The sequence below is a fragment of the Natator depressus genome, chromosome 10 (assembly GCF_965152275.1).
Source record: "Natator depressus isolate rNatDep1 chromosome 10, rNatDep2.hap1, whole genome shotgun sequence".
NCBI lineage: Eukaryota > Metazoa > Chordata > Testudines > Cheloniidae > Natator > Natator depressus.
In genome coordinates this window covers 70,819,864-70,839,203 of record NC_134243.1, presented here as the reverse complement: position 1 = coordinate 70,839,203, position 19,340 = coordinate 70,819,864, and the positions used below count along the sequence as shown (strand labels likewise).

At 40.8% G+C, this 19,340-nt stretch overlaps 1 protein-coding gene across 2 annotated transcripts in view; it reads left to right on the top strand.

The window, feature by feature from the left end:
- The window catches only part of AKAP13 (A-kinase anchoring protein 13), a 105,961-nt gene that overhangs the window by 43,286 nt on the left and 43,335 nt on the right, over positions 1–19,340 (top strand). For both annotated transcript variants that reach the window (XM_074966493.1, XM_074966492.1), the window contains 3 exons: positions 6,116–6,158; positions 8,379–8,511; positions 18,106–18,277. In XM_074966493.1, coding sequence (XP_074822594.1) covers positions 6,116–6,158; positions 8,379–8,511; positions 18,106–18,277 — 348 coding nt within the window. The remainder of the gene's footprint in view (positions 1–6,115; positions 6,159–8,378; positions 8,512–18,105; positions 18,278–19,340) is intronic.

The window sequence follows — 19,340 nt, the reverse complement described above, 5'->3', positions numbered from 1 at the left end:
AGTTCTAGGATATATGCGCTGATTTGTTATTGTGGCGTTGCTCAGAAAGGCAGAATTTTGTTGTAGGCATTGCTAGTATGCTTAAGAAAATAAAGCATTAAAGCTTTTATTGTTTTGTGTGGTAAAAGGCATGAAGACTCAAAAGAATTACAATGATTTTGAAGAAAGGTTTTTAAAAGATAGGTCAATTCTCCCCCCCACACACACCAGTTGTTCCTGTAGGTAACTAACTATGTTACCTCCCTATTTTCTTTAGTAACTTCTTGCAGCTAACTGCAGTATTCCAAATTGATGTGCTATCTTATGCCTGCTTGGTTGCTCTTTAAAGAAAAGGCTACTTTTGCATGACTCTAAATTGCACTGAAAAGCAATTCCTCTCCATAAATCTGTAAAACTATGCACGTTTCAAGTTGAGTATCAGTCTTCCCTCTTTCTCCTTTTTGCCTCTATTTTCACATATGGAAAATCCCTGTAGTGTTTAATAGAAAATAATAGTCACTCTACAGTACTTAATAGGGAATCATATCTGTGCTGTAGAATTCTGTAGTGTGGCTAGAAACTTACAGGATTTAATAGAGAATCATACTCATCCTACAGGTTTGTTAAGAGTAACTTTATAGAGTCCTACTAAATTGATATTGTTTTATCCCTATTAAATTCCATAGTTCTTTTCCATAAGAGCTATTATGCCTGATAGGACACTATGCCTCTATTTCAAGAAAACTACTCTCTTTAGCCAAAGATTAGATGGTCTCCTGCTATTAAGACACTTCTCTTAAAATACATTAATTTAAAAAGCAAGTGCAGTAGAATGCTCCTCCTCTGTGGAGATTTACGAGAGTACTGAAATATGCCGGGAGTCATTGGCCCTGGTTCCTAGGAAAAAAAACAGACCAGGAGAGAAACATTGTCATTTCACAAACTGCATTAAAATAAGAAAAAAACAAAACATTTAAGTATGTGACAGAATTATACTTATGAGTTTTTGCTAGCTTCAGTCCTGTTACAGGGGTCCACATCACGAAATAATTTGGCGCCCTAGTTGGCAGACTCATTGAAGTTGGACTGAATAGGTCATAGAGATTCATCCTCCCTGTAAGTAGTTCCTGTAGAAGATGAGGTATGCACTTCGAAAAGAACAGGAGAAGGAAGGCTGCTGCTGTGAATGCTATATTGTTTGAAAGATAAACTAGGGCATTTAGCGCCTTTCACAAGCATAAAATTAACTGGATCTTTTAAGAGTGGCAATGGTGGCAACAACACTAAATAAATAAATAAATAAATAAAGCCAACAGTTCAGCAACACTGTATGGCTATAATAGCACCTGGTGTGCCACTTTACAAGTATTTTGAGACATTAAAATGGATTCCCTGGCAATTATCCCAATAAGTTCAGTAGGTGCTATTTATTCTGGGATGCGTTAGGTGAATTTTACTGTATTTGGAAAAATAATTGTTCAAATATATTATCCTGTTCAGCACTGCTACAAAAAGCTGCCAGTGAAAATAAGAGAAGCCTTGACCCCACAGTTATGCATGGAATTAAACTTGCACCTTTTAAAATAAAAATGAAAACATGCTGAATTCTTTGCTGCCCATGCCTTTTCTGAAACCAGCTGCTCTGCAGACGTTTATTTTGCTTTCTTTTTAGTTTGCTTTTGGCTGCTTTCCTCTCCTTTTTATTATTAAATGCATTTTCATGCATGCTCTAATGTCTGCTGTTAACCCACTTCTCAGCCCAGAGACGGACTCGACCATCCGGACGAATCTCCTTCTCCTTCAACATCTCTCCGCTCATCCCTAAGTCTAAAACTCTCTTTTCTATTGGCTCTTCTTCCAGTGATGAGGAGGAGGAGGAGTTGGATAGTAAGTAATCATTTTACATGAACTGCAGTCATTATGGGTGGAGGTAAAGGAAAGGTATTTCTGCTTTTTACACCTGGCTGTTTTAGCTTGTGAGCATTAAACTAATCTTTCCATTGCATGATGCCTAACAGCTTCACCTTCGCCATTGTGTCTAAATGCTTCAGTAACAGCAGAATGAAAGGATTCTAATCCAAAGTCTTTAATATTCCAACACCTTGACTTCTCAGCTAATTAGTTTTTGATGTGTTCACAATATTCTTCCTTTCTGACACATCAAGGAGGCTTTATAAAGGTTGATTGTATCAGGTCAGTAAGTGTGGTGTACCTACTGCCATGAGAATGAGAAATACCGTTGTTGATCTTTCAAAAAAACTGTTGTATTGTGGTTTTTCCAGCACGCTGGGAATATCAGTAGAGATGGGACCCCAAACCATGCGTGTGGATCTGAATGCTCATAAACTGCACTGGTGAGCGTTTGTCCGCTATGGGCATTTGCAGTCTGAGCATTGATTCAGAATAGAATTTCACACCTGCCCCTGTTATCTGGTGAGTTAAAAGCACACATCTGAGCCAAACACGTTCAAAATTCGGGAGTTCAAAATCTGGATCCAGATTTTCTGGTTGAGGCCACACCTGTAGTGTTTTTCCCTCCAGGACAAAGATGTCCATGCAATGATTTTGGTTTTTGGTTGGTTGATTGGGTTTTTTTATTATGGCCTACCCCTCTCATTATAATAAAAGGGACTGCTCCCCATCCAACCTAAAAAAAAAAAATAGTCATCCTGCCAGAAAGCAGAGTGACCATTTAAAATCAGAATAGCTCAGACTGTCTTGTGTTTTTTCCCTCAACCATCCACTAATGACCAGTGAGCTTTAAAAATTGAGTTTATTACTGCCCCAGAACATAAAAATGTTCCATAAGCTGGGGGCTCATCACTTGGAAATGAGAGAGGAGGAGAAAGACCTGGTTGTATTAATCATCTGTAGGAAGACTGTGAGCCACCAATGTAATGCAGCCACAGAAAAAACAAATGCGCTCCTAGGATGTATCAAGTGAGCTATTTCCTGTAGAGATAGGGAAGTATTAATGTCATTGTAAAAGGCACTGATAAGATCTCATCTACAATACTATGTACAGTTCTGGTCACCCTGTTGAAGAAATATGAGTTCAGACTGGAACAGGTGCAGAGAAAAGGGCTACTAGGATGATAGGGGAATGGAGAGTCGATCTTGCAAGACAAGACTAAAAAGAGGGTGGCTTGTTTAGCCTGTCAAAACAAAGGCTGAGAGGGGATACAGTTGCTCTATCTAAATACATTGGGGGTAAACATCGAAGTGGGATAGGAGCTATTGCAATGTTGGTACAAGAACAAATGGGTATAAATTGACCATGAATAAATGTAGCTGGAAATGAGAAGGTTTCAAACCATCATAGAAGTGTGGTTTTGGAACAATAGTAGTATAGGGTACAAACTATCACACTGCTTTGAAGATAGAACTTGACACGTTTATAATCTGATTATATGATGGATTTGCCCGCGATAACAGGAGACTAGACTCAGTAACCCAGGAGGACCTATGTCCTGTGCTCCTACTTCCCTTGGTGTTTGTTGTAATCCCTCTCATTCAAACAGTTCTGTGATGGCTTTATATAAAGGTTGCTTTAACCACACGTATTTTTAGATACAATAACCCTAGGCTTGTATTTTTTCTACCTCTCCAGGGCTCATATCTGACAGAGGAGATGGATGCATTTACTTTCAGATCAAGTGTGCATTTTAATTACCTTCCTCCAATATCTCCACACCCCAGCTTTCCTTTGGAATTAGCTGCAGTTAGTCTGACACAATCATATATTTAGATTGGTTTTTTGGACAAGTTGTAGATTTCAGGTGGGTAAATTATTACCTGACGAGCTGGTCTGTACGTTTTACACCAAGTTTAGTTGGTTGTGAGCAGGCTTTTGGAATTCTTTGGTCCCCTTAAATTTAATTACTACCTGTCTTAGGGCGCTGCAAGCTGCTTTCTGTCATTCAGGCATTCTCACTGGAATATGCCAATCCTGCAGCTTCTTCCTGTATCATGAAACTTATGAATTATTTTAAGTCCATCTACAATATGAAATTATTGTTGATGGTGAAGGTTCAGATGTTCAGATGAGCACCCAAAAGTTTGGCTGCTTATCCAGACTCATTGGAGTTCCACAGTGGGGCTGGAAATCTCACAAGAACAGATGTTTTCAGGTGCTATCCTGTCAGGGCACAGATGAGATTTTCTTGCTGTTGCCCAGCACGTCCGCTTTTGGTTCCAGGCAGAGCCAGGAAGCACCGGGCTAGAGGGAATACAGAAAATATGGAGGGAGGAAAATCTCTCTGTCCATACCTCTGTCTTTATGGCGAATATAACAGGTATCTGAATGCTTTCACACAGTCCTTTTTGAAAAAGTTTCGTTTTAGGTTTAGTAAAAACCAGTTTAGTTCAAAATTTGGGTTGGTTCTTATTTTTTCTGGATCAGTTTGCACACCACTATCGGTGATTCTCTCTGTTCAAGATAAAGTACCGGCTCACAATACGGGATGAACAGCCACTGAACAGTTGAAATGTCATGCAGCTCAGGGATTCTCAGAGATGCTGAAAACTGGATCATGAACAACAAATTATTGCAGCTCTTGATTAAATGTTGCTTCATCCGACTTATTCTGGTGACGGGATAGGATGGTAAAAATACTTCATAGGTTTTATATGGAGTGTTTAAATTCAGTCAAGGAAGATGATTGTTAAATATAGAGAGAGTGAGCGAGCAAAGAGGCTTAACCTGTGTTGAAGAGCAGATTGAAGTTGATGTGAAGAGCAGAGACCACTAGGAAGTTCACCATGGACAACCGTTTGACCCTTTAAATTACTTGTTCAGTGCTTAGATACTCAGGGAATAGGCACTATTCAAAAACCTGAGATAGATAGTAAATAGCATGGAGTTTGCCTGAATGAGTATCATTGCACTATACTATATGATGGATTTGAGACCGATCACTTGCTAGTCTAAAGGCTCAACAGGGGACATACAAAAAGGCTCCTCTAAACCAGGACTAGGTGACCAGGTTAGGCCACTGTTTAATTCATGAATATCCAAGAATGAAAGGTAAAAAAAAATAGCCTTCTCTCATGCTATTCTAGGAACTGTAGTCAGTAACTGAGACTGTATTTATTTATTTTAGAAATGGGGATGGGACGATCCTGAATAAATGTGGTTTTTTTAATAAACTGGGTACTAATCTGCCCTTTGCTTCAGATGCCAAGTGCTAAGTTCGTTTGCATTAGCTCGTAGCTCTAACTTCTGTTAACAGTGTTTGAAGCCAAAGTACCATTGTTCTTGTGGCAATTACAAAATCCTAATAAGAAGACCAGCTACGTTGCTTGCTGTCATTGTAGCATGTTTGAAAATACTTTAAAGGGGTCCTTTAGAGTCCTGCCATGCCTAGTTCCTGGAGAAAGGATCCAGCATCTTTCTCCATCTGAATTGATTTATTTGGATTTTTTAGCACTCCCAGATACTAAGCAGCTACTCAGTAACATCTAGCATTAGCTAGATAATCTGCTCGAAGCAGACTGTGTAGGCAGGTTTCTTGGTGAACAAGGGGAATTTGTGTCACTGGAGGACTTCAGTAGCATGTTGTACATCATTTTTTCCTAGAGCACAATTTTGGGTGATTAAGCCCTGCCTCTGCAGACATTTCAATGGAAAAATTAATAAGGCTTCTCTTGTTTCCTTTATCCTTTTATTACATGCCTAAGGGTTGTGAAGGGAAAATGAACTATAATTTTATCAACTAGAATTCTGTTTTATACATGAAACAAGGACGTATCTTACAATAGATTCATTCTGATGCAGTATAAATAAAAGCGCTGAGGCAAAGTCTCTCATTTTCACCTATTGTAATTAAATTAGCAGTTTGGAATTATGTACCCTTAATGCACCAGTGAGGATCACAGATTCACATCCTTTGCCTTACAGCTGGTGAATGATAAAACTGCTAAGCAACCCACCTCGTTTTCCACCTCTGTCACTAACTTGGAATCCCACGGGCTGTGGTGAACATTCTTTCCCCGGGCACACGAAGAAACATATCTGAACCCTTAACTTCTAAACAGTCCCCTCTTTTTCATAAACTACCTGAATCCAGGAACTATATTTTTAGCACTACTGTGGGCAAGACTTCGCAGTCTAACGTTTTCGTTTAATCTTTTCCAGGCACACGATCGTTCAACAGCACCAGTAGTTCATTGTCTCAGAGGTACAGTACTGTGATTGTCTGATCTTTTCTCTGTTGAAATACCCAAAATATAGATCTGATTATTTTTTTAGAGGTATTGAGCACTCCTATCCCCTCTTGACTTCAGGGGGATCTGCAAGTGCTCAGACCCTCTGAGAACCAGGCCACTATTTCTGTAAGTTGAAGAACAGTTTAGAACCATAAAATATTTCTTAACATTGCGACACTGGAAATGAAAACGGGTCCATCCATGCAGCTGTCTTTTCCCGAACAGTTCTGGATTATTCTGGATGTTTAATGTTTATTCACAAATGAGAAAAGTTTGGAATACTATTATTTTTGTTATTAATCAACATAAATTTACACAAGGCCCAAATATTATTCCCACTTTTTCCCTTTCCCTTTGTCTATTTTTTTATGATTGCAGAGATTCTCATGGTTTTTAGATATACTTTGTTCATCCTTGCATGGCTGTAAGCAGAGATCCTCTGTTCTGAGTGGATGCTTGTTTTAATAGTTCCTTTCTGCATGTGGGCAAGATAGCATTTTTGGCATTGAGGGAGCTGGGTCTTTGATCGCTTCTTCATACTTTGTGCTACTTCTCCTGACAGTTCTGGCTTGCCTGACATGCCCAGAAGGCTCTTGAGCACCTTTTATTGCTGTTTTCCTCTCCCTTTGGTTTCTTCAGCTGACTATTTCACTTTTGTATTCTGGCATGTCTTGGAAAGATTGTGTATTTTATGTGGAATATGACTCCTTTATGTACATCCCTGCAGTGGTTCCTTTCCTTTTGGGGTGGGGGAGTGGAGGAGTGTTGGGGGGAGGAGGTATTTTAGTTTTCCCCTTTGGAACTTAATTCTTACAGTGCATGCTGGGGATTTGGACAGGAAATGGTGCATGTTTTTATAGGACCCGGTGCCTGCTACCTCCATAATGTAATAAAAATGCTCCTGTTTATTTGCACTGTGGTAGCACCTAGGAGCCACAGTGATGGACCAAGGCTCCCTTGTGCTAGGCCAGGGATCGGCAACCTTTGGCACGCGGCCCGCCAGGGTAATCCCCTGGCGGGCTGGGCCGGTTTGTTTACCTGCCGCGTCCACAGGTTTGGCCAATCGCAGCTCCCACTGGCCGCGGTTCACCGCTTCAGGCCAATGAGGGCTGCGGGAAGCAGCGGCCAGCACATCCCTTGGCCCACTCCTCTTCTTGCAGCCCTCATTGGCCTGGAACAGCGAACCGCGGCCAGTGGGAGCCGCGATTGGCCAAACCTGCGGACGCGGCAGGTAAACAAACCGACCCGGCCCGCCAGGGGGCTTACCTGGGGGGGCAGTGTGCCAAAGGTTGCCGATCCCTGTGTTAGGCACTGTACAGACAGAACAAAAAGATGGTCCCTGCCCCACAGAGCTTACGATGTAACAGCCTTTTAAAATGTTCTTTAGTGCACAGCAGTGTGTTATCTTCTGAAATCTCTGACATATCTTTCTATTTGCTGAGCGCCAGGACAATTGTTTTATCCGCTGTCCCCACCACAATATGGCTTCCCTTTTGGCTTTGCATCCCATTTCACCAGCCCCTTCTGAAATTATTGATAGCTCGAAGTTTGACATGAAATGAACCTATAGATTAACACACAAACACAAATTGAGTCCTATTTTCTCTGTTTTAAGGGACCAGGAAAAGTTAGTAGTCTAGCAAAGATAATTTTTAACAAAAGCTCTAATTAAATTGTACTGGAAAAATTGGGGGTACTTTATAGACAGGGTGCTTCCCAGTGGAGACTGTCCTTCGTGCAGATTTCACTACATATCTTTCTTTATAACCATCTGCTCTGTGTGTGTTATGGAAGACAGCAGTAGTTTATGCCAATAAATTAAGACTGGGTATGTGTAGCAGTACAGAATGGGCAATTGCTGACTACTGTGTTAATGAAAAGCTGTTTCTCCCTTAAAGCAGTAGAGGGCACAATGTCATAGTTTGAGACTGAAGTACTGAAATTTTACCAAAGAAACAGTCTCTTGCGATATGTAACTAAGTGGCTGATTAGTGTTTTCTCTTTAGCTTGTCATATTTCATATAAAAATGTAAATTGACAAATGACTCTGGTTAGCTGCAATAGCTGGATGAAAAATGTATTTGCTCTTTTAAAAAAACCAAGGTTTCCTCTCGAATCTTTTTCCCTGCCCAGCATAATATGGAAAAAAAATAACATAAACAAAATCTACAGTCTCTGTCTTTTGGCTTTAGTGTGTCTGAAGAGAGCGGCAACTTCCTGCCTCCCAGCCCCTCCAGGAAAGATTTAGAAGGGAAAAGTGGAACAAAAGTCAGTCGCACCTTCAGCTACCTCAGGAATAAAATGTCCAGCAGCAAGAAGAGCAAAGTAAGTGGCATCTGGTGCCCATGTGTTGTTATTAATCATGTTTATTATGTTAGTGCCATGTGTTTGATGTTCACCTCCCTGTGAATAAGACTTCTTAGTGTGTTGTTGAGAGCTCCTAAATGAATCCTGTTAGGCCTCAAAGAAATATGTTCAGTCTAACATAGTGCCTGGTGGTGAGCACCAGGAATTACCACTGATTTCAACAGGACTTGTAAATTTTTGGGATGTGGCCCATAGAATGAGTACCAAAGAGACATAAATGTAATGAAAACAAATTTAAATCTGATGTTTGGAAAACACTGCTTATTCTGATAAAACAAGCTGCTTTTGGTAAAAGGCAATAGATGGTCTTTCAAGGTATTTTAAATACTTCTAAAATCTCTGTCATGTCTGTAACAACCTCTGGGAAACTTGATGCTGAAGTTGATTTCCTTACAGAGTTTGATGTACTCTTGTGCTAGAAATATAACAAAAATAGAATCACAGACATTTAACAGAATCACAGACATTAGAGGTGGAAAAGACCTAATCTATCCTGTTTACTATATGCCCCAGCCAATGCAGGGCTGTTCTCTATGGTGCATTTCCTAGTACTTTGCTCTCCAAAGGTTTCAGGGATTCAAGCTATGCAATGCCCACCATTTTCTTGGGGAGGTTATTCCACGATTTGATACATCCCATTGAAAGGTGGAGTTTTACCTGATATTCAGCCTAAATTTTCCTTTATGTAATGACATCCCATTGATCCTGAGAGACATTGGTTTGTTAACATGGGGGCTGAGCTGCTGACCTGGATTTTTAGATTTATTTAGAATAGAGTTTTTTTGTTTTGTTTTTTTGTAGAACAAAGCAGACTATGTAAACAGTTATATGGCGAGGGAGGAGAACTGGGTCAAAATGTAAGTGTATTACTCTGAAACTTGATAGAGAATGTGTCCTTTTAAGGAACCTGGTATTGAAAAAGCAAAATCAAATATCTAGAGTTCTACAGTTAGGCTTGCTGCTGGTCCCTATACGTAAAGGGGAAAAGCTATTTTGTCTGCAAGGATTTACCCAGCTCTGCACATCTTATTGTGACATAAGCTGTCACTGCCCAAGACAATAGTGCACTGCAGACCTTTCTAGAAAACTGCAGTTTGTGCGTGCAAAGGAAAACTAGCAGAATTTGCAATACTAAACGGGAGTGATATAGTAATTTCCACCTCTCAGTTAAAAAGTGTCTGTGCTTTTAGCACCTGATCGGTGATTATTTAAAACATTAGCACCTCTCCAAATTTCCAAAGCCCACAGATAAATGTACCATTCCATGCAGCTCTGAGAACTCTGGAGAATCCTCATTGGCTGGAGAGGTCAGTTTTCCTCCTAGTGAAACATTGCTGTGTAGGGGGGAAATCATTGTAAAAGCAAGTTGAGACAATAATACAAACTAGCAAGAGGAAAAGGGTGGTGTATAAAGAATATAGTGCACATGCCTTTGTGCTCAGCGTGGGTACCAGTCCCACTCAGATTTTGCCTTCATACTTCTCTTCCTCATACACTGTATTCAGCCACTGTAATAATTCAACTGGCTGAATGTTCCCCAAAGCCTTTTTGTTTTTAAAGAGATACTGCCTCATAAGTAATGATGGATTTTTCCCTTACTACTGAGTGAGGGGAGTTTTTACAGTTATATTTTTGCATTTGCTGAGGGATTTGGATGGAGGTTTAGTTGAAGATATGAAACATTCATGGCCTCCATTAAATTTGAATCTCTGGAGCCAGTGTTGCCTCTCGCTATGTAAGTGTGTTGCTATATTTTCAGTTCAGGCAAAACAGAATTGCTTGTCTGTCCCACATGTTCTTTATGGTCTCCTCTGGTCTCGTGGAAGACATGGCTTTTTAATAATAATAATAATACTAGAGACCTTGTCACAGCTTGCATGTTATGAACAAACAGTGACAAAGAATGTGTTGTGGTTGGCAAAAAAAACTATTTGAGACGCTGCTGGTAGCACCACATATACTTGAGTTTGCCCAGCACTTCCCGTTATAAGAGCCGGTTGCCAGTTGCTCATAACTTTGCTCGACTAGAACAGATTGCAGTGAAATGCTATGTTGGGTGCCTCCCCTGAGCGTTCGGGGTTTTTTTTTAGTTTCAGCTGAAATACTCCAGTCTTTTACAAGAACAAGATTAGGGGGAAATACTTTGTTTCACTGGTGTTGAAAACGTTCTTACAGTTGGTTCATTGAGAAGCTCCAGCATCTCCATGCATTGGAGCAAGAATTTGTAGTCTGGCAGAAGGTTTGCCTTTGTGTCAGGAATATACCTCTTGCTTTTCTCATGGGAAAAATGCCCACATTTGCCAAGTTATAAGCTTTTGAAGAATATCAGTTTGCACATGCTCAGTAGAGACATGATAATGTTTGACAGCTAATTTCAGCAAAATTTCCATCTCCACTGAGAATGCTGCAGCACAAAGGCTGCATAGGGGGAGCCAGACTTTTCCTGCAGTTGGTCCTAGATTAAGGAGAGACACTGGAAATAAGAGCAGGGAGTCTGTCTTGCTTGCGTTTTCACTGTTGGGCCCAGGCAGCTTGGAGGACGAAGCACCATGATTCAAATGCTGAGGGAACAAGGGTCCATACCTGGGGGGTAAAGGGAGTAGATTGGGACAAGGAGCCTTGGGGCAAAGGTACGTGGGAGGGCAGGGGGCTGACATCAGACTAGGAGCTAGGGAGAGGCTGGGACTAACTACTTTGAGCAGGGGTTGGACTAGATGACCTCCTGAGGTCCCTTCCAACCCTGATACTCTATGGTCAAGGAGACTGGCAGTCAGTAGGGTAGGAGAGACAGATCAGATAAAGAGCGGAACTGGGACTGGCTGAGCAAAGGGACTTGGAACCCGAGGGGGAGGGGAACTGAAATCAAATGGGGAGCCCGATGATTGGGAAGACTGGCACTGGCTGGGCAAGGAGCCAGGAGACAAAGGCTGGGATTGGGAGCCATGGTGGAGGAAGGAATGGAACTCAGACATGGACCCCAGAGTGGGATACTAGGACTCTCTGTGCAAGGGTGAGCTCAGGAGACTGAGATCCGATGAGGAGCATGAGTATGGGAATGCGGAGGAGAAAACATGGGATTGGGAAAGGGATGGGGCAAAAAGTGCCAAGCTTGTGGGGGTGGAAGGAACAAAGGCAGAAAGGTCTATGACCACTAGAGCACACCCCCTGTCAGAACCGGAAGTGGAACCCCATGATTCATGAGTGCCCCCATTCCTCTGCTGTCAGCAAATAGCTGTGAAACCCACAGGCAAAGTATGTGTTTCAGCCCCCCTCTACTGTCTGGTTCTCATAGAGCAGTGGTTCTTAACCTTTACTGCACCCTGCACCCCTTTAGTTCTCAAAATATGTTCTCGCGCCCCTTATCAAAAATCGTTGAAATGGGTCCGTTCTTTAAACCTAGATGTATCATAACTATAGAATGAAAGAGAGAGAATTATATACATATAAACGTAGGTTTGATGAAACAAAGTAGTTGTACTTAAGTGCCTGTGGTTAATTTGTGTTTTCGATGATTTACCTTCTAAAAAAATCTGGCATGTCTCGCACCCCCAGAAAGGGCATCTTGCACCCCAGGTTAAGAACCACTGTCATAGAGGATGACCGCATTCTACTTTTATCAGTTACTCCATTCGTTCAAGTGGTCGAGGTCTGTGCTATAGGTCTAAGTGTCAGTATGGTTCCATATGGTGGGATTTCTGGTTTTCCAGTTTTTTAAAGACGTAGCAAATTGCACAGGAAAAATGACATTGAAAGAACATTAAGGTTGCAAAGTCAAACACTCAAAAGTTAGGCATAATACCACATCACCTTGCAAGGGGCTGTGAAAATTAATTCGTTAACGTTTGTGAAGCAGTCAGATACTGTAATGATGAGTGCCATTCCAAAATGTAAAAGGAAATTAATAATTCTTCATTCAGAGCAGGGTTTGAATAATGTGCTGTAAATAAGGTGTGGGACCGCACACTGAACAATGGGGATAAAGCAAAATATTGAATAATTGCTTGTTCAATGAGCATCATCCATCCTGTGCACTGAATGAGTCCTCTGGAAAAAACAGTATATGATATGATATATAATAAGACTATATCATAATGCATATGCACCGGGAAGCTGAAATAAGGTAGCATAAGCAGCTTTAATTCTGCCAAGCCATAATTTTTGAGTGCTTGACTTTCCAAACTTAACATTCTTTTAACGTAGGTCTTTGTGTGGTAATACAATAAATGCACAATAATGCAGTCATCTCTGGTGCATCATCTAGAGATTGTGACATCTTTAAGCCCTTATGCAAGGGAGACCAGTTCCCGTTTGTTGATCTATCTCGACAGGATGCATGCTGTGGTCATAGACAACCCCAGAGCTGCATCCGATTATGACAAGTTCAAAAGAATATGATAACTGTCCCTGTTCTCCAGTGCAAAGTTCAATATGAGAGAATATATTTATATAGAACCCTTCATACAAACCACTTGTGAGAATTTGTGAAGTATGTACAGTTGGGGGATTTGCTGACAGTCCTTGCCATAAGGTAAGAACTGGGAGATCATAGCTGATCACAGTTGTATATAGAGAAAGATTCTAAGATTCTGTTAGGATGAGGGATAAGACAGTACATGGAGAATGCACATTGGGATACTTCCCGTATCTTCGTCTATTAAACCAAAGGCCACAGAGACTGCCACACGCTGGCTTATTTGTTCACTTTAAAACCTTCTGATAAAACAAGAGTCACTCCAAGATGGTAAACACAATTTGCTTTTTAAAAGCTCGCAATAGCTAGCAGCTTTGACTTTTTACTAATTGGCAATGCAGAGTGATATCCAAGTCAAACACTTTTTTTTTCTTCTTGCTTCTGAATATTTTTGTGTTAATTACTGCAATTTTATACAGTAAGCCTGAGAAACACAGGTTCAAGTTCCTCAGAACTGGATCATCACAGAGAAGAAGAGTTTCTTAGATTAAAACATGAAAGACAAAAAACAACCCTTGAAAGAGGAAGTGGAACAGGAAGATTTGGTTGTTTCTTCTAACTGTTTCTAGTAGAGCAAGAGCTATAAACATACAGTTGCTCCTAACAGATTTTGCTCTGCTCAGAACTTGGTTTTAGATAATGCAGTTTTCTAAGATCAATTGTAAAATCAGCTTTCTGACGAAGACCATGACCAATATATATTTTTTTAAAATTATGTTAACAACAATGCAAAAAGAGACATATAGGCACAAGGGAAATTAAACATGAAGGGGGAATAGATAAGTGGGTAATTTTACCAGTGAGTCTAGTGTGCCACATCATGTTACTTCAGTTTTACACTGGTGAAACTCCATTCAACTCAATTGCATGTAATGGTTCATATACACACAATCTCTACTGTGTGATAGTGCGCTTAGTCAGAAAAATATTCAGCGTTTCTCCCATTTTCAAAATGAATTTCTGGGGCATGACAGCAAATATGGAATCAAATTAAGAAAAGCAGGGTAAGTAATTTCTCCTGTCATTTACTTGTGCAGTTGGAGTGGGTGTCTGCATCCAGGGAGTTTTAAACACCACCAGCTTTTCAAAATAGCATTTCAAAGAACTGTGAGATTGTAAACATCTGTGAATTAAATAAAAAACAACCAGTAGCTAGAGATATACAAAAGCAACCTCTCTAGCCATCTGTATAAGTGTTTTGATATTGCAAAAGTACTAAATACTGGGGAAGTACACTAAATGTGCATCTATTTCTAACAGAATAAAATTTTCTTTTCATAAATGCCCTAAGTATCATAGAAGGGTTGTTTTATTAAATCTCTTTTAAAGTTCTGGACTCCAATTTAAGTGCCACTTTCCTTTTAAAATTCATTTCCCCTCCCCACTGCCCCTCTGATTTTTGTAAACAGGTCTAGCTAGGGGAAACGTTACAATCATCTTTAAGGAAGTCAGCAGCTAACACACCTCCCTCCCTCCCTTGCCCAAGCAATCTGACTTCCTCTCCCAATAGTCTGTCGTGGCAAACTGAGCAGACCAGTGTGCAGTCACTATGGACTAATACGCTTAGAAAACAGCTCTCCTGTCCCTGAGAAATCATGTCGGTAAAACGGTGTAGATTTAGTGAATTACCTGAAATAACAGTGAGACTAGTAGGACTTACGCATTGGGAGGTAAGAACTTAACTGTTACTTCACACTGAAATCTGATGCTTAAGTACGCTGCCCAGTGAACTGGTTCCTTCAACCATGCTGCTGGTTTTATTATGGAAGAAAAATGTTTCTATTTTCATGCTGTTATTTGAAGGAAGCTTCAGTAATGTGTAGTGTAGAAAGAACATTTCATTTTAAGTTAATGCTTTGTGATGTGTTATTAACCCACCATATGAAAGTTTTCAGAGAAGCAGCCGTGTTAGTCTATATCCGCAAAAAGAAAAGGAGGACTTGTGGTACCTTAGAGACTAACACATTTATTTGAGCATAAGCTTTCGTGAGCTACAGCTCAAAACTGTCTCCAGGGCAAACAGCTCACACAGGTTCCACCTTCCTGGGCCTGACCTCGGAGCATTCAGCATCCTCTGCCCCTCCGTGCGCTTCCCACAGCGAGTCTGCCCAGGGGGGGCTCCTGGGGAAGCCAGAGGGTCCTGCACCCCAACTTCGCAGTCAGACATATGACATATGAAAGTTGGCTTTTTGCTCACTAAAGGTGGTGCAATATTTCCTGTGTCTAACTGAAATCATTACGTTTTTTTTAAACATTTTTTCTTTCTTTATAAAATCATAAAGGACAGTTAATATCCCAGACCCCAAAATTACAAATTGCAAAAACCTGTCTTTAAATACCAGCTGCACTCCCTGGGAAGTTATTAAAGTTAATCTCGTTTAGCATTGCTAGGAGTGTTTAAGTGTTCATAGAGGCCTAGAGTCTGGCTGAGAGTAAGATCCTTCCCTTGGAGGTCTGAGTTCCTCAGAGTCTGACATTCAAGCAAACCTTTTGGTCTTGATTTACTACCACTCTTACAGAGTATAAGTCCCGAGCCCCTTCCAAAGTGAACTCTGCTGGATTTGCACAGTTCAGCAGATTGTGGGTGGGACATGGAGCCTTTCACCTGTAGGTCACAGGGTTCTAATTCAATCTAGATGATCTAGGGGACTGCTGGCAGTTTCAGGTTTGTCTGCCCCAGATACCATTGTCCCATTTAATACTGCATCCTAAGTATCTTTCATTTCTGTGGAAGTAATACTGAGAGGGGCTCTGGGGCCAGTAATGGAGATAGTCAACTTTAGTTTAAAGGCGGTATAGGGATGGACTCAGCTTTGGATTCACAGAGAGACAGACAGAAATGTTAAACTTATTACTAATTATTTGCATGTGACATCAAAGGCTCAAAGGTTTCAGAGTAGCAGCCGTGTTAGTCTGTATTCACAAAAAGAAAAGGAGGACTTGTGGCACCTTAGAGACTAACCAATTTATTTGAGCATAAGCTTTCGTGAGCTACGGCTCACTTCATCGGATGCATTCAGTGGAAAATACAGTGGGGAGATTTATCTACACAGAGAACATGAAACAATGGGTGTTACCATACACACTGTAAAGAGAGTGATCACTTAAGGTGAGCTATTACCAGCAGGAGAGCCGGGGGGGGGGGGGGCGGCAGACCATTTTGTAGTGATAATCAAGATGGGCCATTTCCAGCAGTTGATAAGAACGTCTGAGGAACCGTGGGGGGTGGGGGATAAACATGGGGAAATAGTTTTACTTTGTGTAATGAGCCATCCACTCCCAGTCTCTATTCAAGCCTAAGTTAACTGTATCCAGTTTGCAAATTAATTCCAATTCAGCAGTCTCTCCTTGGAGTCTGTTTTTGAAGTTTTTTTGTTGAAGAATTGCCACTTTTAGGTCTGTAATCAAGTGACCAGAGAGATTGAAGGCTCAAAGTTTTCCTCATGGTGACTGCAGAACTTGTAGTCACTGTCCTGGTATTAACTGCTTTGTTGCTATTCCTCAGGCCTGCTGCTGAGCAGCAGGAGGGCTCTTTTGTTTGTTTATTTAGACCTCTATTGGAAAAATGTTTAGCTCCAGGCGTGTTACATATCATTTAACAACATATAAATCCACAGAAAACCTTCATAATTTCACTTTCGCCTCCATGGTGTCTTCTCTTACAAAAGCCATCATGGTCTCAATAATCCATTGAGACAGAAATGATTATTGTTGAGATGATAATGGGGTCACATCGTGTAATGAGCAGTTACATTTTTTGTGTGTGTATGTGCAGATATATATTTGTTGAAGGGTTGAATATTACTCAGATTTGTATTTTGCATGTGCAGCTCCCATGAAGGTGGCAGTGATGCAGGCCACATACTAGAGAGCTCAAATGCCTGTGTTTGTTGTAAGTTAAGACCCCTATTTAATGGAACTTCCAAACATAGAAGGAAATCAACATATTGTCACTTCCTATATTATTTCATCATCTCAGTATTTAGTCATCTGCTACCTCAGGCTGTGCAAAATGGGAATGTTTGCATTTTCTGTGATTTCGTTTGAATCACCCATTAAGCTTCAAGATTGTGAGGGAACTTCAAGCCTGCATATTTAAAGCAGCATAATCTTGCTGATATAACAATCTCTTTGGGGGAAGGAGGAGAGACCCTTCTGAAAATCAGAGCGGATGGGCCTGAAGGCTTTGCTAGTCAGCTTGCCAAAAGCGGCTGTGCTCTGGATTCCCAAAGTGAGAGTAACCAGTGTGGCCTCTTTAACGTTTTATATAATGCTTTGATGCTAGTCTGGCTATGTATCTGACCAGCCTTATCTCCACTGCTATCGAGACATGGGGAACTCAGAACCTAGGCTTTGCAAAGCAGCCATCATCTGCCTTTACTGGTCTCTGCAATTAAGACAGAGCACAATGAACAAGCCGGTACTGGGTAACCTGGAGTTCCATTTAGCCATAGTTCAGTAAGTCAACCTAATCTACTGTACTATGGATAGAAAGTTTCTGAAAAATCCATTTCCCCAAGGAGATTATTCACAGCTGATTGAATGAAACTGAAGAAGGCAGCTCAAACTAGTGAAGAGGAGAATAAGGAAGAGAATTCTATCAGCCCACCCCAAAATAAAGGTCTGTCTTTCTCCTTTAAAATACACTTAAAAAATTAGTTTTTACATTGGCCGTAAAAATTAACTTCACGGTGAAAGTTTGGCCTACACAAAACCTGTTATTTTAGTTATGCAACAATCCGTTGAAAGTGCTGAAGAGATTGAGTTTTCTCAGGGTGCCATTTAGTAATGATCAGAACCAGGGCATATGTTTAAAGACAAAGATGGGAAGAAACAGAGATGCTTTGATGAGAAGAGACCTAATTTCTTGAGCTGCTGTACTTGCAAAATGCCTGTGTAGAGAGAGGACACAGGAAATCCATAGTGTTAATGCTTTTCTGCGAAGGTTGTAAATTTGCTTCCCTAGCTAAGATCTATGAAGACATGTGGCTATTGGTAAGGTGTGTATGGATCAATGTACTCATAGCTCCAACCAGGGGGGATTTGTCACTAGACTCTACTGGTCCTTTTTCCCTTTTCAGGAAAAAGAGAAAGATAAGGAGAAGACTAAAGAGAAGGACAAAGATTCCAAGGAGAAAGAAAAAGACAAGAAGATGTTAAATGGACACCTCTTCAGTGCAGCCCCTACTGTGGGTCCAATCAACTGTTACCACTGTATGAAACCTTTCAACAAAGATTCATACCTCTGTGCAAGTAAGTAGTTTTTTCTTTGTGTTCCACTGCTGGTGGAAAGCCTGTCAGCCAGAATCAGGATGCTGGTCATGGACCTTTTGCTTTATTCCCCCTACAAGTTTGAGAATTCTGATCAGGGAGAACCCGATCTGATTAATGTCTCAACCTTTCATGTCAAGTAGCAAGGGTTCAAATATGACTCTCAAGTGAAATGGAGATTGATTTTCAATCTAATTCATAGCTGACGTTTGGCCCAGTTACAGGTGTGATGCTGTTCAGTATAGTCATCTGTATCTGTTTAGAGGTAACAGATCAGGACTGTGGTATATTACTAGTGCTTGGGACTGAGCTGCATTGTTATGTAGCTTTTGGGGGTGATAGGGAAAGCTAGCTTGCATCATGACTGTTTAGTTTTCCATTTTAACTTCAGGAAAAAAAAGAACTCTCTATCCTATCCCTAGCCTGCCTCCTGCTTTAGCTCCAGCAAATATTGATTCAGTGTTCCAGTGAGATCTCGGTGGTAGCAGCACAACATTTTGAAATTGGAACACACTCCCACTTTTCCCATCACATATGTGCAAGGTGATGATGGTGTGTCTCAGATCAAAGGACTACCTTTTTTTTTTTTTTTTTTTTTTGCAAGCTAAGTTGGTTGCAGCAGTTCTATTTAAACAGCTTTCAGACCTGAATAAATCCTGTGCTCTAAAGGTTAAGAGTAGCTGCCCTACTCATTGGTGCATCTTACCATGCATTCAGGTGCTTTTGGTAAGGGGAATTTCCAGGTCCCTGAGATGTGCTTACTTGTTGCTGATGCATCAGGTACAAACCTTGCCGGCGAAAAACAAAAACGAGGTAGTTTATCTATTCCCTGCCTAGTAGTAGCTGTTGGCTTGGACTAATGTAGGCTCAAGGGATAAGAATATAATGCTGAAAACACTATATGAACAACAGCTATTTATTGATGCAGGCGTAGGGTGCGAATTAGTGGGGAAGGCGTAGACGTATAAATGCATTGGTGTTGCAGAATATGTAATCCACACTCTGCAGGTATAAGGTAGCTAGGCTTGGCCACATTCGATTTTAA